This window comes from Mytilus californianus, unplaced genomic scaffold, assembly GCF_021869535.1.
Source record: "Mytilus californianus isolate M0D057914Y unplaced genomic scaffold, xbMytCali1.0.p SCAF_22, whole genome shotgun sequence".
In the NCBI taxonomy this organism is placed as follows: domain Eukaryota; kingdom Metazoa; phylum Mollusca; class Bivalvia; order Mytilida; family Mytilidae; genus Mytilus; species Mytilus californianus.
The window spans coordinates 3,203,501-3,225,810 of NW_026262671.1; the positions used below are offsets into that span (position 1 = coordinate 3,203,501).

Sequence of the window (22,310 nt, forward strand, 5' to 3'; positions counted from 1 at the left end):
TTGTAACTCACTCTATTCTAGATAAGTATAAGAATCGATACATACCAATATGTTACATTTATAATGAAAGTCGGAAAGCGGAAGCAGAAATTTTACCCTGCAACAGGCACGAACAGACCTCCAGGGAGCTGTTGCATCTTTTCTTTTCCTTGCCGAGATCGTGGCACTCACCATCTTCGAGGAACCAGAGTTAACGCCCAATTTCGACAATGCGTTTGTATGCATCCCGCACAACCAAATGCATCGACGCCTCACTTTAGCAAGAGTTTTACGCCAGACGGGAGAAGTCTTGGAATTACCATATATTTATACTCCACTCAACGCTTGGCGGTTACATTTTATGGATATTACGCTACACACGTGATAATATCTAATAAAGTTGCACTATTAGTTAAAAACCTCTTAACAAATGTTAGTATCTGAACTACGTTGACCTTCGGCGGGCTATTTGGTAAAGACACTTGTCTATTGTTTGGCGTTTTGGACGTAAACCCAACATCTCCTGTAATCTCTATATACATATACTATTGTATATAGCATGTACCATTATTAAAAATCCATATAGTTTAGTCTTGTTGTATTTGAAAACGTAAAAATAATATCAAATAGTCTTTAACTGCTTTTTCATAAAATAACATAATTAATTGTTTATTAATGCAAGGATGAATAATAGAAAACTAAGAATGAACTTTCGATACTTGAATTTTATACATATATAGACATGAAACGGTAATCTTAATTATTTATCATCTTCTGTCTCTATTATCCATGAATGTACAAATGTAGGATGTCATTATAACTGGAACGAGTAGGGTTTATATTTTGACAATGGCATCGTGGTTTGCAGTTACAGTGAGATCAGATGTATTTATTTGTCGGGAAACTAATTTTTAATCTTGAATGTTATAATATACATGTATCAAATGAACTATTGAAAATAGTTTTAGAATATTAATATGTTTCAGTAATTGCGTATACATATCGACATTGCGATATGGGAAGAGAAAACGGGGCTCATCATTAGACTTGGCCAAGACTTATGAAAATACAATCAATAATCAATCAATCAATTAGTTACATTATAATGAGGTCATATCTTATTTATTAGATTCACACTTTTACATGTAATATCAAAAGATTAATCAATACCCAAAAGTTCACCTGTTGTCACCTTACGATTTTAATTTTGTCTGATCTTACATTGTACATATAAAATGACACCTACAAGCACACAACCAAACCACTAGGGTACTTCTAATCAGGGAACCAAGGACGATGAGAATAATCATATTTTAATTATCAAATGAAAAAACAAATGTTTGTAGTTTAACAGAATAAATCACGATCAGCAATTAATTTCATTGACTGATATTTATTATTAAAATAAAGAATTAATGAAATTAGTTTTGAAAAAAAAAAAATTTTAACAATAAAATATTTTTACCTATTCTCGATAGCTTCCGAACCCCCACTGTCTATATAATCACCAGATATCATACTTGCTATTAAAATTGAAATGACACAACTTAAATTGTGTCTGTCCCAAGTCTCATTGTCAAATATATCACATCTTCTTATATTATCTGTTATATGTTGTTCTTCTGTTTTGTATCACAATGATCGGCCATTCATTTAGAGTATAAATTCAATAACATTAAAGACTAAAGATACTTAATGGAATAGTTGGAAGGAAAAAAAATAATCATACAAAAGAATATTTTCCATAGGACAATTCATGTATGTCTCGCTAGAACCATCTCACATTTTCGTGTTCCGCGAAAATGAGTAAACACCATAATATTGTGTAGAGATTTTTTTTCAATTCACATCATCATGGACATGTGTAATACGTTTCAAGTTGTCGTGACCACAACTTCATGGTAAACTATCTTTAATCAAATTTTAGCCTGATACGACACGGACGAACAGACAAAAGGACGGATGCCCAGACTATCGTAGAAGAGGGGTGTAATAAATATATATTACTAGTAATGACAGATTTTACAAACTCATGAGTTACGAGTACCGTTACTCGTAAGATTGTTTTGTGAAAAGAGCCGCTGGGCAGTGGTTTGTCAATAATCCCACTCTTATGATAATACCGATAGATATCATTTTGTTTTGTTTCTTATTCTTATCCACAAGAAAAGTTTGCGTATATAGCTTGATGCATTTGTTATTATGTGACAAAGTTCCCCCAAATGCCAAGGATTCAAAGGTGTGAGGTTACAAATGTTAGTTAGAGTTAGAGGAGAAATTTTCATAATAAATTCCTGTCTGGCTCAGTGGCGATTGGTGAACACATAGAATGAGTGGACTCATCTCAAAAAATGTAAAAGTATAGAATAAAATCCATGATCAAATTGCAGTGAAAAGATATATTTAGTAACAGATGACATCGGAGACATTAATTTCAGCTTTTGTTTTCCAAGCAATTTGATATGACTATTATTTTTCAAACTTTGATTTGATTGTATGTTTACAGTAGCAAAAGTTCATGTCAAGACAGTCATATATTAGTTTTTGACGTATTTAGCTCGGTATCAATATCTTAACATTGAAATAAATCGGTGTCTTTTACCACATATATATTTATTTGATAATTTGATGAGTTTGCACTTGATTAAACAACGGAGTTTTCCGTAAAATGAAATCTAAATTCGAACTAATGCGTTTAATTTACAAAATTTTTAGGAAAAAAAAATTAACGCGAAGAAAAATAAGTACGACCCCTTTACGAAAAAAACTGACTTTTTGATTATAATTCAATGTAGAATGGAATAAATATTAATTTGAACTAAACATGCATATGATGAGATATCATCCTTAGCGTTTTAAACTGTCCACATTACATTCAAGTGGGAGATGTGCATTATGGGAAAAAATACAAAGACATTTAAAATGACTTACCGTTGGTCTTTTGAATACCATTTTTTCATATCTATCATCTCCTGTGTAGACGTATGTAAGTGACGTCAAATCTGGAGGGAATGATGGATCTACAAACAAATCGGCGTCACTCAAACGTTTCCCCTGTCGGCATTTACTTTTTACGTTACGTTTGATCAAAGAAAAATTCTGGTAAGGAACTTCAGAAAATTGTTTTGATGACATCGTTAACTTTAAATAATAATAATATCACAACTTATTTAACATCTTAATAGCACTTTGTTTAAAAACCGCCATCCACCTAAACAAATAAGTCAATATTGTAGTTATACTCGATGTTTTGTCATTAGTAAGAATCTTTATGACTTATGACTGTTTCCTATGAAAGTAAACATTATAATGATACCGATATTATCAGACGACATTTTGTTTCTGCAGCAGGTGTTCTTCAGTTGATCGATAAGTAGATGTCAATTTACAGGTAAATTCTGTAACCAATTACCGTTGATTTGCTAATATTATCGAACAAAAAAACCTTAAACATCGCTTATATAACGTAATACATGTAGAAAGAGACAGGTAAAATAGTATGTATATTGTTAATTAATACTTACATTAAGGTAGATGGGGGGTCTTAGTCTAAATCCATAGAATAATTTGATAATTTGTCAAAATGAAGTTTATATCATGCTTTTTTTAAAAATATAATAAAAAGTATGGGTCACCGCGCTATATTTCACGGTATTGGTTGTGCAAAATTGTCAGATTTTGTATAGATTATGCATGGAAATCCCAAATTTGGGTGATAAAAAGAAAACAACACCATAGAATTTTAAGATAAAATATGAGAATATAGCTCTGATAATATGCTTTCAGATAAGAAAAAGAAATAATGGGGTCACGGGACTCGTTTTCTTGCTACATGATAAAATAGGTAAATTCACAACACATTCTATTACAAAAGTTACTTTATCGAGTTATCTCCCCTTGTAACTGAGTTGTCTACCCTTATATGGTAAAATTTAAAAAAAAATGAATAAAACAAAAATAATCTGATTTTTGTAAAATACAGCTGTAAATATGATTAAAAACATTATTTTCTATATTAAAATGAAAAGTCTTACACATGAATTACATACTACTCTCGAAATTTGCTAATTTCATTAAAGATCTAGACCGATTGTTTCTGCTTTTTCAAAATCCAAGATGGAGGAAGACACCCTATCTACCTTAATTGATTGGAATATTATGTTGGTACACAAAAGTCGCTACCGTGAACTTTAATTTGCACTTTAAATTTCGTTAATAAATATATGTCTTTGACTAAGAATTACGTCACAAGTCATTGGACTTCTGATTATATTTGTTTAGACAACTAAGCGTTTCTTCTCAAATATATACAAATTTTCAAAAAAAACTTATAACGTAAAATGTTTATTTTTCTAATCTACGAATTCAATTAGACTGGTACATTTTGTAAGTTCAAGAAAATATACTAACATTAATATATTGACTATGCATGTGGTAGTATACAAAAATAAGAGGTAGTGGTATGATTGCCCGTGAGACAACTCTCCACCAGATACCATAATGACGTAGCATGTTCTGTTTTAGCTGCATACAAAGACTACGCTCAAATGTTGAAGAATAGAACTTCGCTATCTATTTCTTTTATGAATGATATATAGTGAGGATGAAAAATAAAGGTTACTTTGCTTACCAAAAGTAAGTACATGTATAGATGTAGTATGATTGCCAATAAGACCAAGGATTATATTTTACTATTATATCAATCCTTGATATGACTGTTTGGTTTAGGTTATAAAAATAAAAAGATGTGGTATAATTGCCAATGAGACAACTCTCCACCAGTGATCAAATGACATAGAAGTTAAAACTATAGGTCACCGTGCAGCCTTCAACAATGAGCAAAACCCAAACCGCGAAGTCAGCTGTAAAAGGCAACTAACGTAAAACAATTCAAACGAGAAAACTAACGGCCTGATTTATGTCAAAAATAATGAACGAAATACAAATATGATATACAACAACAAACGACCACTGGATTACAGGCTCCTTGAGTTGGGACAGGCAAAACAGAATGTGGCGGGGTTAAACATGTTTGTCGGGCGCCTCTAAACCTTTTCCATGTAGAGTTTATGTACTTTATTGTACCTTACACTCTTTTCGACTTTTGAGTTCAAATTTTCCCTAAACTAAACTTGGTATCATCCGTCTTATTTTTACGTGCAGTGGGAAAATGTAAATTACGTAGATTAGTACTTATATAAAACGAGAGGGTTTAGATCTTACAAAACTAGTTTAACCTCGCCTGTGTCATGAACCACGTCCGATGTGTCGTATGTCATATCTGAATGTTTTATGAATGTGGATAAATGGGTATTATCATATTGAAGATATTGTATTATGTCGGTTTTTTCACATCTTTTATAGACTCGGGACTATTTATTCTAAAAGCTAGACATCTTGTAAAGACACATGTCTATTGCTGAATACTATATGTTTGCTCAATAGATATATTGTTTTGTTGTTTTTGTCTTTTGTTTGACACATATCGTTTTGACGTACAAATGTATACTCAACATACGACGTTCCTTCATGCTTGTATATTTATGTAACAACACAGTACATATTTTAAGTAATCTATTATGTAATACCTATCTCCAAAAGATGCATGGGATGTTAATTACATTGTACTATGATATTTATATTTTTGTTCATCTATCAGCTTGAATAATCCTCTTTTTTATTTAGATATATAAACGATAGAGGCATATGGAGAAACAACTTAACGTATACTTTACCTTTAGGGGGTATGAGGGGGTCTCAACCCGAATTCCCGAGTAAAATAAATGCCAAATCCCGAATTCCCGTGAAATTAATGCGTCCGTTTCTGCATTACGATATGATTAAATCCGAATTCCTGAATTCCCGACGATTAAACCGGCTATTCCATGAATTCCCGTGAATTAAACGGCACCGTGAATCCCGAATTCCTGAAAAAGGTCCTTCCGTCCCTCTACCCTTGTGTGGAACTTTTAAGACCACATTTTTGTAAGTAGCGGTGGAACATGTTTTACTATTTATAGTTTGTCTGATTTGTTTCTGTTTGTTTTGGAAACATAAGGCAAATTTTCAATAGGTTCAATTGTTCATTAAAAAGCATTAAAACTAATGACAAGTTTGATGCATAATGTGTACCTAAAGTAAGTAACCATTATGTTGATTCTCAAAAGACGCCTCTTAATGTTGTTTAAATATTCCAAAATGGCTCAAGTACACGTTTTAGTAGTACATCCCTTGATTTACGGACTTCATCAGTGACTCATAATAAGAATTACAGCTATCAAAAGATGTTGAGAGTTGACATTTTCAGTTTTATGATATATCCTGTTTAAACCCATTTTATAATGCAAAACCTGTTTGCAGATATGCGATATTCGTGTAATATATATGGTGTTCTTTGCAAGCAATGACGATTTTTTTTTAACAAAAGACGACTGATGATTAATTTTAAAAATTGACATTTAAAAGTAATGTATTTTATACAGTATTCGTAATTTGTCTAAAATATCATAGATGAATTAAATGAAATTTGGGGTACACGTCAGTGAGGCAACAACCCACCAACACAAGTAACCAAAACCTTCAAAGTTATGTTGAGTCTTCAGCAATAGGCAGGTGTCGATATATGTCGAGCTCTAATTCGTGTGGAATTTATAAGGTTATGAATAAATTAAACAGAGACTGTCAAGATTTGCTGTCAACACCAACATTTCATAAAAGACGAAAAATGAAATTAAAATGAATTAATAAATTAATAAAAGTGTCGTTAAAATGAATATCCATGCTGATTAAGCACAAAATTACTCTTCTGGAATTCGTACCAGTACGGAGCCCCTTTAAAAGTGCCATGGAAATATATATATTTTTGTTTGCCGGAGATTTAGTCTGGTGCGCACCAGTTTGAAAAATCGTGCGCACGACATTTTAAAACTGGTGTGCACGACTTCCTTGACAAACGAAAAGGTTCTGTAGACCAGAGATTCTGAGAAATAAATATTGATAGATTGTTTCCAAAATGTCCCTGTTATGAAATGAATTCTGGGGAAATTTCACCTGAGACAATCTTATAATACCGGATAACAAATACTGTGCCTCAATTGTACATAGTATCATAGGATTACTTTCATTATGTGCAATTTTGATTATGTGTATGATTCAATGTAGAAAGATGGATTGCGTACCGTGCATAGTGCCAAGTCCGACTTGGCAAGTGCATTAATGAATGGTGTAATGGGTAGATGACAGTTTATTGTCCAGTGGTAAATTAAATGGCATATTCAAGACGATAAACACATGATAATGTGATATAATATAAACCCAGCTTTGTATTAGACCGACACGCGGAGTCGGATTTTTAACGTGCTAGTTCACAAGACATACTTATAAAAAAGATAACAGTGAGATGTCTAAATATACACAGAATGGGAATCTACACCAGAGACTATCAAAGACTTGTTTGTCATCATCACCAAGTGTAGAAATATGAAGACTCGACAAAAGTTACCTGGCAAAGTTGCATGGACCTTAGATGGATTTGGCTATTTTGTTCATAAAGCTCTTAAACGTTGTCGGTACTTATATACATCCTTGGCCTTCAAACATTCGGCTTTAAGCGTTCCCGATGATGTTAAATCCAACAAACGCTTCCGACGCATGAATTTCATTTTCTTATCACCTACGAAGTTACTGACTTTTCATCTATTTGTTACTAATCCTGAGCATCATGATGGAGGTCACTAGTTGAGCAAAAACCGTTGGTCTTCCAGTACACATGAGTTACCCGTGCTGCCATGTTTATTTTCTCTGTTTAGTCAGTTGTTGATTATTTTAATTTGTTTTGCCTTGTGTCGGTTTTTTTCGACTTGAAATATTTCATGCCCTTTTTAATGTCTTGTTACATTTTAACCTCTCTCTGAGTAACCGGAAATACTAATAACATTAACGGTTTGTGTCGTTTGACTGCTGTATCGTGACGTATACCCATCTTCTTTACTAATGATAAAATAATAACCACACGGAAGATTTCAAGGCGATACACGATGATTATTTTTGCAAACGTTGACTGCAGTTATGAATTGTGGATATTTGCTCAATACTAATACGAGCTTGAAATGTTCTTATTCTAAACTATCAGCAATTTCATTTTTGTTTCTTGTTTTAAACGGAAAACGCAGTTTGAAAAATATTTATGATGTACAGAATTTTTTTCGAAAATACGATCCAAATATAAGGATAAGATGTATGTATTTTAATTATGATATTTATAAGCTGTAGAAGGCGAATATACAACTATTTTATCAACTGTGACGTTTAAAATGCATATAGTTTTATTTTATTATAAAAAGCAAATACATGGCAACTGAAATAGAAATTAAAATGTACATGGCATTTATAAATAATGTATATAGTAAAAATCATTATATTGTATATATGCAGACAAATGATATGTTAACGAATATTTATTCAAATAAAATAAATGACAGTTTTTTCCCCAATAGAACAGGCCTCGATAAAAGTGATTACAACTCTAGGCAAAAAGAAGTCAAATTTGAAGCAAACAATCACCTCCAAAATCCCTTTATAGATGAAACCGTCCTTATTTAATCTTTTATGAAGAAAACATTGATATTTAATAATAAATGAATGTAGAAAAAAGAAACGATATTAGTGTTAAATAAAATGTACATAAAAGTAAATGAATCATCTCCATGCTTCAGTGTAAGCGCCGACCTCGGACGTACCTAAGTGAAATGCTTTCTCCTTTTCAGGTGGTTTGCCGGACATTTCTACGTAATCGTTAGTTTTATGCTGGTCTACAGTTTGTCCCATATCATTATATTGGTTCTCTATAACATCTGCACCGACTGAACACGTGGCATATTTTAGTTTGTCCTCCGACGTTTCGTTCACGACTAGTTTTCTCCGCCTTTTACAAAAGCATGCAAGTATGACCAAAATGATAAGACACAACATAAAGACACATACCCCTATAATTATTGGCATGGCACTAGGTTCGTTCGACGGAATTGTCGATGTACCCTCGTTCTTCGGTCGAAACTTTAATTTGAGCTCGAACTCTGTGTTTTCTGTTCCATCTCCACATATAATAATAAGTATAAATTCGGAACTTGTATTACTTTGAATGCTCACGTTATTCATCAATCTCAAATACGCATCTGTAAAATAAAGCTTAAGATTGTTAATAATAAATGTTGTGTGACTAATTACGTCTGAAACTAGTTTTATATTCCATCTCCACATATAATGATATACATAAATTTGGAAGTTGAATTACGTGAAATATTCATATAAACAACCAATTTCAAATAATCATCTGTAAAATGAAGGACAAGGTTGTTAATCTTAAATGCTGTCTCCCCGACTCTGGTTGAAACTACTAGTAAGTTAGCATTAACTATTTATTCAAATGCGATTTTATGTAAATTATATTGTACGCATTTTACGGATGTTGAAAACGACCAAATAGAGAGTCCTACCACATATCTAAATCGGGACACGGATGTTCAATAACGATCAATTAAATCTCAACCGACTGGTTATGAATTTTAGCAGTAATACGGGTGCCTCTAGAGGAGCTGCCTTCACTTTCCGAATTCACCCCGGTTTTTTTGGTGCAGTTTATATTGCTCAATATATAGTGTTTATTTTCTGTGCAGTTTTTGGTGAACTCTTCTTTTTCTGGTAATCATTTTTTTCTTTGAGCCCTAGTGCTGTCCGTCTTTCTTCAACGTATGTTTTCTTTGTGACCCCCACCCTTTAGTATCTTCTCTTATGTTTTTTTTCTTCAGTTTGTTGAATGGTTAATGTTTCTTGCCTAAATTTATGTTTTAACGAGTACACAAGTCCTCACGTTGCACATAACCCTAATACATGAATAAATAATAAAGCTTAAAGTGAAACACAATTTAAGTGGACACAACTGTCCCAGGTTATGGGATGGTTCAGACCTCACAAACATGCTTAACCCCGCACCATTATGTATGTTCCTTTAATTCAGTGGTTGTCATTGGTTGTTGTCTGTAATATCTGTTCTTCGGTTTTTGTTTTATCATAAATTAGGCCTTCGTTTGAATTGTTTTTGTTTTTTGTCAAGTCAGGACCTGTTAAAGCTGACTATACGATATGTGTTTTCTCATTGTTGAAGGTCGTACGGTGACTTATAATTGCTTAAATCCATGTTTCGTAGACTCTGTTAGATAGTTTTCTCATTGGCAATCATACCACATCTCCTTGTTAAATAAAGGATAATCAAGACCGATACAAAAACACTTACATATATTATATGATAAAATGCACTACGCAAATATAATACAAACGCAAATAGAGTGTATGTTACCATGACAAAGTGGATAATGTCAAATAATTTCTGTATACTGAAAACCATGAATCAACGTTTGAGGTAAAAGGTAAGTTTACTTGTTGACACACGAAAAAAAAATTGCAAATTGAAGATATTGAAGATACATACAATCTTTTTTTATCGGGGCAATTTAGATGTATTACCACCCGTTGTCGAAGAATGTATGTTGACATCTAGGCATGTTGTGAGGTGTTTGTAGTGTTGGGTTCCTGTCTCATTTCCTTTTTAGTCGTACATTTTGTATATACTTTCACGTAACTTTATCTTACTGTTTGTGTGTGACCTAGTCATACCTTTGTCATCAAGCTGTAGGTAAAACAATTCTGTTGGTACATTCGTCTCGTTGATCATACAAGAAATATTATCACCAGAAGGGTCCTTTACTTGGAATTTTGCAAGATATGGATTGCTTTCAGCTGTAGCATGATCTATTTCCAAAGTGTTTTGTAATCCGCTAATCACAGGAGGCTGTAAATACAAGAGCGGACAATGCGATTTGAATGAAAAAAGTGTTTATATCACCTAGTGATTTTAAACATTTGGACTGTTTGGATAACTACCAGTTGTTGAAACTGGTGCAGGTAGACTGGTACTTTTGTAGGTTTATTTGGTCGGTAACATGATTAAAAAGTATAGGCATAATTTAGATAGTGCATTCCTTAGCATAAATTTGATGAAAGTACGTGTAGTCTTCTTGAACTATTTTTGTTACTGGCATTATCATTTCTACATATTTGTTCATCCCTGGCTTTCAATGTTCTGGTGTGAACATATCTTGTGAATGTTAATCCAGATAGGCGATTCGGACAATGAATATTTATAATTGGACATATCTGGATTATAAACATGAACATTCATTCAAAAGTGATTGGAATCATCAAACTATCACGTATTCAGAATTTCGGATTTTGCTATCATATCTGTCTGTGAGGTTACTTTAGTATACTTTGTAAAATAAAATGAACTCTTGTTATTTTTTGTGTTGTTTATTTGTTGTGTATTTGTTCATTATTGTGATATTTACTTTTTCGACTTGATTTTATTTCCTTTTTATATTTTTAACCTTTTTTTTTTTATCAAAATCAGTAGGACATTTCTTAAGTAAATGTACTTACAACATTATATATTAATATCGTAACATTTGTAGTTATAGAATTATAACATGAGTCCTGCACTGTCAGTGTAATATTGTGGCTGTAAGATTTCTGTCCAACTGTATGTGGCAAGACTTCCTTTACGTAGATGTTTCCTGGAATTGATAGATAATAACATTACCAACTAAGACATTAGAATTGAAATGGATTCGAACATAAATCGTGATTTATCCTAAAAATTGCGTCCCCCCTTGGTGACCTCAACATTAGCGCGAAAATGCACGTCGGTGGCTGACAATTTCGACGTCTCCCGCCAATTATTTTTGCAAGGTTATTGGCGACATTTTACAGGTGTGTATATATATTGCTTATAAAGAGCTACCTTAAAATAATAATATTGTTATCGGAAATAAAACATGTGTATCATAAATACCTCTCTCTTTTTATTCTGTTTATGTTCCATGTGAGAAACATCTCAAGCATAGTTATTACGGACTGTTAATTTTTTACGGCTTAGTTTAAAGACTCGCGGCAATTTAGAGCTTGCCATGCCGGTACTGTACACACTCGTGTATTGTTTAAGACCACATGTTGACCTCTAGATGGTTTTTTGTTTTAGTTGGCGGGTTGCTGTTTCATTGACATACCCCTTTAACATTCCTTTATTCACATTTAAATCTCTTTAGATAATTTCACATTTATTCATAAAATCAAACTGTTATTCGGGTGAATGATTACAGTTGAAGAAAACTTGGAGGCTCCTACTGTTTTTAGCCAGTTTTTAAAGTTCACTTGTTTATATAGGTAAGAAGATGTAGCATGAGTGCCAATGAGACAACTCTCCATCCAAGTCACAATGTATAAAAAGTAGACCATTATAGGTCAAAGTACGCTTATTTCGATTGGATCACAGCACAAAGGTTACGTACATGAGGTCTTTTCCTACAAACGGAACTTGCCAGAAAAAAAAAATCTTATATAGCAGAATCTTCAATTTGTTAAAGGAGGCTTTTACCAGACAGAGAAACTTTGCAATAATTTTGAAATTTTTCATAATTTTTGATTTGGCAAAAAAGATTGAATTAATATCTACCCATAACTTTGCTTTTGGTTTGTGCGTCCTTTTTATTCCTCTCCCAAATTTCAACATATACCATCCGAAATTACAATTTTTCAAGCAAGTCACTTAACCCTCTTAATGCCAAAGCGACATATATGTCGTTTCAGTGTTGATGCCAAAGCGACATATAAGTCGTTTGGGGTTTGATGCCAAGGCGACATATATGTCGTTTCAGCAATTTTACAATAAGTATATATTATAAATCAAAACTTTGCAACCTATACTACACTAAATAATTAATACGTTATAACATTGTTGACCATCGGTCATCTAAGTGTATTTTGGAGCAATGACGTAATATCCATGACGTCATTGTGACGTTATAATTATGGCACAAGTAAATTGAGCTTTCTTTCTCTGAAAAAAAACCCGTCTTCCAGCGGCAAACGACAACGTTGGTTTTTATATTTGCATGCACGCACATGACACTGATGCTGACGATTTAAAGATCGACATAAGAGCTGGAAACACAAGATAATTGAACAACAAGACCGGGCCGCCCTTTTTTTGGCATTGTAACTTACCAGACTAACATAATATAAAACACTTTATTAACCGCATATCCGACATATTCGTCAGGCTGTGTGTTGAAAAGTACTTTAGAAAGTTTCGCACATTACGTATGTTCGAATAGCAATGTTTATGTGTTTACCCTCTCAGTCCGAAACGGGAAATCGGTCCACCCATGACAGAATCATGGCCCAAGAGATCGCACAGTTAGGACTCGCTAAATATCAAAAGAATATTGAGATTTGGAGTTATGGAAATTTAGAAAAACACTAATTTTAAACATGGAACTCAACAGAAATTCACTAACATTGTCGATAAAATACACACTGCCAATGCCTTCAGTTTCTTATCTCAATTGAGTTCCTTTTACCCAAATGGTGTTTGACTGATAAGCGACAAATACTTTACTTTAATTTGATAAACAAAATTTCGTATTTATTAGTTTTCGATAATTGAAATTTAACCATGTTTTTAACTCCTTTTGATGTTTCAAAGTGTTCTTTATTATTGCTAGCTGAGTTCCTGTCGTGAAGGAGGAAAGGTTTAATTCCATTTTTTACAAACATATATTTCGTGAACTTTGACTGTTTTATTTGTGTGAACACCGCAGGAAAAATATTTTACAAACATTTTAGAATGAAATCGTGTCATTGAACATTATATGGTGCATTATTGACGGACAATTCCAGTCGGCTTCACATAGTTGATAGACGAAATATTTAATTCTAATTTTAAGTAAAGCAATTTTAAAACTGAATTTACGATTAATTAATTGCATGTCATTTAGTTCAGCGACCAATATTTTATACTTATAATATAAAAATAAGGGAATGTGGTATAACTGCAAATGAGACAAAAATAAACCAAAGTTGAAAAGAAGTGGATGTCAGCAGTATTGCAAGCAACCGTACGGCCTTCAACGATGAGAAAAACAATACCACTAGTCGCCTATAGAAGGCCCCGAAATGAAAAATGTGAAATAATTCAATTGAGAAAATTAATGACCTAATTCATAATACTACATAAGGTCTTATTATATATAGACTAGACTGTAGTGAAAAACCTCATCTCTAATACTATATGGCTTATTCATACTCATGTTCAAGTATAACACACAACTTTTTAATCATTTATTGAAAAAAAAAATGAAAGTTACTGAATGTTTTTGACATTATTTTGGTATTTTTAGCCATGCATGCACCATCTGTATCCAGCTTGAAATTTTAAAGCCTGAGGGACCAGTATTTTTTATTTGAAGTCTGACTTTTCCGGATTTAACAGAAGCTAGGGATTTGATTTTCACTAAACAGATACCACAGACCTGGACATGAAATATTCATAAATAAATTATAGAGAATAAACTGATGAAACAATATGTTCTCCGAGTGTTCGAAATTCATTTTTGTAATTTAACTTAAAAGGATCTTGTCGATAATCGTACTTCTCTGTGCGATGATTCACATTAAAAAATACAAAATGAACACCCAATGTCTATGCATTTGTTAGAAGAGAACACGAAAAGATATATAAGAGGAGACACCCTCTACTGGCACAATTTTTTTTACACAAAAACAGCAGCGGTTATTACGGCCTCTAAAATCTGGACCTATTTTTAACCTTTTGATTCGGTTAATGATGTAAAATATACCATTTAGAAATGATATAAGTTGTTTTGCAGGTGAAGAATACAAGGAGTATGGGTACTAAAATTATTTTCGATAATAGTTACGGGCAATACTTTCTTTCATACTGTTTTTTATTTGCTGTATGTTTTTGAAATTGAGGTTGTTCTACAGAAATTTACACAAAAGGAATCTTGTTACCTTCAATACCCCATCTCCAAGATAAAAAGAAGTGGTTTAGGCCTACATCAAAAGACACAATAAATTAAAAAAAAATCATGACAAACAGAGGTTGACAAACATTCAATACGCAATCACATCTATATAACTTCATATATTTAATAGTCCCGTGTCGAGACAAGTTAAGATAAATTTAAGCCCGTCTTCTGAATTTATCCCTAAACATTAAATGCAAGAAAAAATTTTCTTACATGTAATATAAAAAAAGACTACTGCTCACATGGTTTATGTATAGAGACAGCACAAGACAATGTTGCTAGGTTAAAATATCACGACATTACTCGCCTTCTTTTTTATCGGTAATTGTTAAATCAAAATGTTGCTTATAGAAAAATAAAAGTTCTTGAACATGGGGAAAAACGATTATAACTGACCTTTCATTACCCTTTTAGAAGAAATTATGTACAACTCCTTTTTATACAGTGGCCGAGAAGTATTTTTCACGAACAACTTTTGGCTATATATTACATTTTTTAAATATAAATTTTATAAAGTTATTTCTAATTGGATTTCAATCAACTAATAGAAAAAAATTATCACAAATCTAATATGTTTATAAGTAATATTTATCCTTGGACAATTATCTTTTACTGGTGATATAAACAATAATTTTTCATCCCGAAGTTTTTCATATATTTTACCCAAATTAGTTTGCAAAATATTAATATCAATGTTCACATCAGTAGAAAACAAAAACAATCGAAGATAAAACCCTAAAATATCTTTTTAAAAACTGTTATGATATGAAAATATATAGCCAAAATTGTAGGTGGCAAATAAGTATTGCATAATACTTTACAATATTCCGATGCAATTAAAAAAAAGAACTTTTAATAATTGGTCTTGCGTTTTGGAGAATAATATCAGTCGAAAATTTAAATGGGTAAAGTAATTAACACGTAAATTGCACAAATTCAACAGTATTTTCAAAAATTTATCAGTTAACTTTACATTCTTGAGTCTCCTTGGTCCATCAAGAAGCAAATTTGTATAGAAAGATTTTAATCGGTCAATTTAGCATTATCAAAATGATCTCCTGGTCACCGCTATTGTGAATGCCGGTCGCGTAGAAAAAACAACTTTATAAATCAATATGAGAAAAAAAAAACGCCAAAAAGACGACGTCAAAAGAATTTGGTACTGGCGACGTCAAATTGTCATTGCCCATTGGCAAAGTCGAAACGTTGATTTTTTTAATGTGGCATCAAGAGGGTTAAAGCATTTATAATCTTGTTAGTAAACGTTCAGAAATAACATTATGTTGTAGAAACCTCAAAGTATATCAGTGCTGATTTTTGCACAGGTATGAAATAACATATAATGTTGTAGAAACCTCAAAGTATAGCTGTGATGATTTTGCACAGGTATAAAGACCTTAAAAAAAAAGGCCATCAGTGTGTAATAAAATCATGGAAAACTGCGTTTTTTGTTGTTGTAAAAGTTGCGATTAAAATTCGCGTGTAATATTACACGCATGACGTCCCGCGGAAAATGACGTTTTGCGGGAATTCGAACGCTTAACGTCGCGCCAAGAGTTGACTCCCTCGAAACTGTATAGGATGCCCTTAATATTAGTGCCTTCTTTGATATTACGGTATTGGCGGATGAGAAGTGCGTTTGTGAATGCTGCCTAAAAACTGTACTTTTGATTGGCTGAAAAAAGTCGATAGGCATTTCAGAGTTAGATTTTATCTCTCAATAAAATTCAACATTCATGACAGCATGTGCTTTCCGTGACCACGTCACAAAAATGCAAAGTAAAACGAACGAAAAATTGACATAACTCGTAATTTCACGTTTGTCGCATACATATGTACCTATAAGAATTGAATGCTTCTTTTTGTAATTTTACAGGGTTCTAAATATGTTGATCGTGTGCACATTTTTAGTATGAAGTGATTGCTTGATTTTTAGTTGCTAAACGTCCAGTGGCAAATATTTCATGCATGTTCAGGACGAGAACAAATTAACAATAAATACAATAGGAAGGTCCTGTAATAGAGGATGTATGTCGGTAAAATTTAGACTGTCACTAGAAAATGAGGGTATATAAGATAGGGACAGAAATTTAGCCTTGCAACAGGCCACCTACAGACCCTTCAAGGAGTTGTTGCAAGGGTTCTTAACATGCAGAGAGCGTGGCACTCTCTCTACACGAGGCATCGGATTTAATGTCCCCATTTTGACCGGACGTGGCTGCGTATTTGTACATTCCGAACAGCCAAACGGATGACCACTTTGACAAGTGTTTTACTGCTGGTCGGAAGGAGACCTGTAGTTACCATATTTTTATTCCCCAGTCACCCTTTGGGGTATGAAAAAATTCATTCAAAATGTGCGTCGGCGAATTGGACTATAATGAATGTAGTATTACACCATTGTATACCTTGGACTATTATAATTGTGTAGAATATACTTGTGCAAAACTTAACTTAGATTATCATTTATATATTGTCAAAATAATTTTTTAAAGTTGTGGAAAAAATTAAATATTTGTACAATACGATGACAAAAATTTCATAGTTTTGACAAATAGTTGAGACTGAGAAACATTGCAAAATCGACGTCGGTGTTGATGAATTGACGTCTTTGAAAGACACTTGGGTACTTTATCCACTTTGTTCTTTCATGCATTTGATTTTTGTTATAAAAACAATCTGGAACAAAATAGCTAAATCTATAAATCTTTACGAAAAGTCTTCAAGTATAAATTTAATCAATAGGAAAAGAAAAATTGTAATGTTATGTTTAATATTTTTTTACATTTTTTCGTTTTGAAGGAAACAGAAACTGAAAGTAATTTTAAGATTAATCTAATAAATTAAACAGGTTCCGAATTATTATACAAATTTTGTATTCGTTAAGTCAAAATTATTAAAGATGGGGACAAGTCTCAAAATTTTTTAGAATACATAATATAATATAAAGTGTTTCAATATTAAAGGTATCGAAATTAATATACTTCAATTTCTTAAGTTTGTGATGCACAAAATATAATTGGTAAAATTTATTTTCTTCGAATACCTACTTAATTTTGTATCAAAATAGAAATACTGATTGTCATAGTCCAGTTTTATATTCTCAATGAAATCGCCTTGATCTGGGTCTTTGATTCTAATGTTTGTCACATAGGTGTCTACTGCAGAGTTGTCAGGAATTTCAATGGAGTCATCTGCAAACGACAATTCAACTGCCATGTCTACAACAAAAATCAACAATTTAGAATTGATTAGGTTTGCGAAATGTCGCGTTCAAACCATGGCATGAATAACAGGATTTACTGAAGAATATAGATCTGCAAAAATTAATTCGCTTAGGCTCTTACGCAACAACTGATGCAGTGTGAGATAGATTGATGTTTGATTAACGTTCAGTTAAAAATATTGAAAACAATTTTAGGACGGAGAAAATTGTTTTTAACGATTTTATTCGAAATTTCTGTTTAAAAGATACAATATAGTATACGCGTTTTGTATTGATAACGGTAATATAATTTGATATTAACCAAGTTTTGAAATGTTCAGCTACATAATATGACTAACTTACTCTCAGTTGTTGAAAAATTCCATGCAAATATTTTTTCAGATATAGAAGGTAAGCCATCCGTGTCAATCTCATCGCCATCATTTACGGTTTTCATCAATGAAAATGCCATACAGGTTTCATTGTCGGGAGAACAGTCGTAATATCCGATTATATTATTGCCGCCATCGTACCTATATAAAGAGGAGGAGTTCACTGTTGAAGTATGCATCTATCTTAAACTTCATATTGCAATATACGATCAGTGAAATATATTTTTATTTTGCAGACTAAGACATGGATTCTGTTTGAACACACATATAGGTGAGTTAGACATATAGGGAGGCCGGCACTTTTTCGCGCGCTTTCTCTTGTATGCTGCATCTAAGCGTGCATATTGAATTGGCACTATTTTTACAATATACGTCGCCTTATCTATTTGTAGATTGTTTCTTTAAGCGCGACATATAAAAACAAAAAGAACGCAATTTATTAAAAAATCATTTCATAGCAAACATTTATTAACAGTTTTTTGTTTTGTTTTAGATAGATATTTATCGACTACGATTTTGAAAAATTGTGTGCTATTTTATATTTATTTTTTGATGTTATTAACCAATCAATATTTCGTTTATCACTTTTATCAGCTTGATGAACTTTAATTTCTAACCGACTTTCACTTAGTCAAATTACTTTCAACCTAAATATTTCCCACATTTTTTTACTTATTTCAATATATATGCAACCTATACGACCACGTAAATAGTAAACTTTTTAAAGGAAACAGTGTCAAGTAAAATAAGGAAAACATACCCCCATATATTATACTTGGGAATTAAAGGCCAAGAACAAAGGGATTTAATTGTGGTATGAAGCCAGGAAAAATGAAACGAAGTTATCATTACCCTTTAAATTCACGTTCCGCTATACAAATGGATTCCTCTCACTAAATGATTCGAAGTTTGGTGACTATATGGAAAGCATTTATCCCGTCGAACTTGAAATATAGGATACATGTACTGTTTAGTCTGTCTCATGTCTTGACTTAGAACAAAAAAATGATGATGATTGTCGGCTGAGAACACATCGTCACGACCAAAGGAATAGTTACAGCTTCCTAATTTTGAACTTTTCATTCCTATGTAGCAACATTCCAGCTACGCTTGCATATAGAATATATATCCCCCTATTGAACCAAAAGTTCTAAGTAGTACAATTATAGTCATTTCTTGAAAAGTTTTATGGACGCCATCATGAGTTGGTTGACCGTTATGGAATATCTGTTTAATAGATTACCAAAGATGTGTTCCGTTGTCATAACCACAATACCGTCCTCGTTTCAGCAATTCAACCAATTGTGACATCAACGAATGAGACATCGGCTGATTTGTTTTTGCATAAGCAACACACTGGGTTTTCAGACGTGGAGCAGGAAGTACTCTTTTCAGAAGCACATGAGTTCTACCACGGTTTAGTTGGGGTGCGGGCTATTCAGTCCTTCGTTTAATATGTAGTTATTTGATTTTTTGTTCGTCTTTTCGTCGTTTTTTGCCATTGCGTTATAAGTTTTCCCTCGTTTCCCGCTTTAATAAACTCGTCATAGATACAAAGCAATCATTGCATTATATTGCTGTCCATTTAAGTATAGTTATGCAATTAATTATTTCTTTAGTCGTTTGCAGTTTATGGAGTTTATTTATTCAAATATATAAGTGTAATAAATGTTCTATGTTCATTTGAATAAAAGAAGATATACATCTTTAAGACAGGTACCTACATGTAACACCTACATAGAGGGTATCTCAAATGTTTATCTCATTAAATGCAAATTATTGTCTTTAAATTACCAATAGCTGGAAGCTAATAGTGACAATCTAGAAATATCAAATTCCCTTTGAAAATAACACTATGAACTGTAACTGAATTAGCTACTTGTTACATTCCTCAGACAAATACAAATTTGCTGAATTAACGCGTTAAAACAACAGCAAAAACGAAAACATAATAACTGACCATCCAACTATGTCGTCATGCACGACAGCTATGCGTTCATATTTTGTCAAGTTGTGTTGAACAAACTTCCCAATGTTTTGTGCTGAAATAAATATTGTAAAAAATATATGTTTGGCTCTTTCTACAGGCATTAATGGTCAACAAAAGCTTGGTACTGACATCATTTAAATTCTACATTTTTTCTTAAGAAATGTTGAACATTATGATTATGTATTCAAATAAAGCTACTACGGTTACATGTGCCCATTTGACTGTTATGGTGTTTAATTACTCATACAGTCGGACATCGGTACCACTGCTGGTAGACTATCAGTTCTGAGTAGTACCGTTCGTTGTATGGCTAATTCAAACTTAGATAAAGAAAAACTGTATGAACAAAAATACCGAACCCCAAAGTAAATTCAAGAGGGGTAAGTATATAAAACATGAAAAAAACAAACACTCAACCAACGGAACGAATGAAAAATAACTGCCATATTCCTGACTTTGTACAGGCATTACATTTTTTTTCTCCTGTCAGACAGTTTTGACTGTTCTGTTTAGACCTATCATTTTCCAAAGTTTTATCATTTTGTCTATTTTTCGTTCCCAACTTCAGACTTGAGTGTTAGCGATGAAGATTATTCAAGAAACACATTAATAACACATTGAGATCAGTACTACACGTCTTCTTTAAGCAGGATAACTTACCGACTGCTGCATATATGGTACACATGCGTATAAGAAAGTGTAATAAGGTTGCGTGCATGCATGGTGAAACTTTAATTATTGTTTCTCTGAGTGTTATGAGTAATGCTATGCAATGAACCGAAACTGTATCTACTACAATTACGTGTTAAATGGTTATACCATTTCCTCTACAATAAAAAGTGCTCATATTCTAAAAGATTGAATAGATGTGGTGCATACTGTTTCAATACTACTGATTCAACTAATACCATACCTGTAACGGATATTGTATTTTTCTTAATAGCTTTGTATGTATTTCCTCTCACGCGCCTCCAAACAATAAATTTAACATCTCCAGTATTTATAGGAATAAATTGAAATGCATTTACTGTACCACAACATCCAATTTTGTATATGTCTGTCTTTCCTAGATATCAGATTTATGAAAGAAAATACAGATTTTTCATTCTAAAAACATAAACTGCAAAAAAAAAAAAAAAATGAAACATGTACTAAAAGATAACAGAAGAAAAACTAAATTGTAGAAATAAAGTTAAAGATTCATCAAATTAATAGGTTTTATAAGGTACGTAACATAATGATGATTACAATCTCGCTTAATGTTAAACAGTTAAATTCAGCGAACAACATAATGTATATGTACACTAGTTCTGTGTTCTTCTAATGAACTCTAAATACAAGTTTTTTGCGTAACTTTTTTTTTCATTCGAAAACAATTACCGGTATGTTATCTCCTTACTTACACTGATTTGATTAAAGATACACTCAAAACTGCTGTTATCATTTACATTTTCTTCACGTATGCGTTATATTATGAATTACATAAGAGTTAAGTTAATCAAAATTTCATAGCATATTTCAGACATGTAGAAATTGAGTAAAATGGCCAAATGGCAATAACGAATAAAGCATAAAACATTACCAGAATTAGAAGACACATCCCGTTTAAGTTTGAAATTACTTGGTATCTGATGAGGAAAAATATTTTCATCGCAATCTGTGAAAAAATATTTGGAAATGATTTATTAGCATTACAATACGTTCATATGCCTAATCTAAATCCAATTTTGTTAAACTTTGATCACTTGAAGTTTTCATTTTCTGCTGTAAAAATTTCCAATATTCCTAACATCAAAATATAA

General features: G+C 32.3%; 2 protein-coding genes across 11 annotated transcripts in view; both read right to left on the reverse strand.

The window, feature by feature from the left end:
• The window catches only part of LOC127732239 (uncharacterized), a 59,756-nt gene extending 56,536 nt beyond the window's left edge, over window positions 1-3,220 (reverse strand). Inside the window, exon 1 of the mRNA XM_052241320.1 lies at window positions 2,911-3,220. Coding sequence (XP_052097280.1) covers window positions 2,911-3,114 — 204 coding nt within the window. The 5' untranslated portion in view covers window positions 3,115-3,220. The remainder of the gene's footprint in view (window positions 1-2,910) is intronic.
• Window positions 3,221-8,285: 5,065 nt separating this feature from the next.
• Window positions 8,286-22,310, reverse strand: part of LOC127732114 (uncharacterized) — a 127,246-nt gene continuing 113,221 nt past the window's right edge. For all 10 annotated transcript variants that reach the window (XM_052241170.1, XM_052241166.1, XM_052241172.1 and 7 more), the window contains 8 exons: window positions 22,091-22,165; window positions 21,422-21,574; window positions 20,479-20,560; window positions 18,490-18,659; window positions 17,972-18,142; window positions 11,473-11,606; window positions 10,651-10,825; window positions 8,286-9,152 (listed from right to left, as the gene is read on the reverse strand). In XM_052241170.1, coding sequence (XP_052097130.1) covers window positions 8,677-9,152; window positions 10,651-10,825; window positions 11,473-11,606; window positions 17,972-18,142; window positions 18,490-18,659; window positions 20,479-20,560; window positions 21,422-21,574; window positions 22,091-22,165 — 1,436 coding nt within the window. In that variant the 3' untranslated portion in view covers window positions 8,286-8,676. The remainder of the gene's footprint in view (window positions 9,153-10,650; window positions 10,826-11,472; window positions 11,607-17,971; window positions 18,143-18,489; window positions 18,660-20,478; window positions 20,561-21,421; window positions 21,575-22,090; window positions 22,166-22,310) is intronic.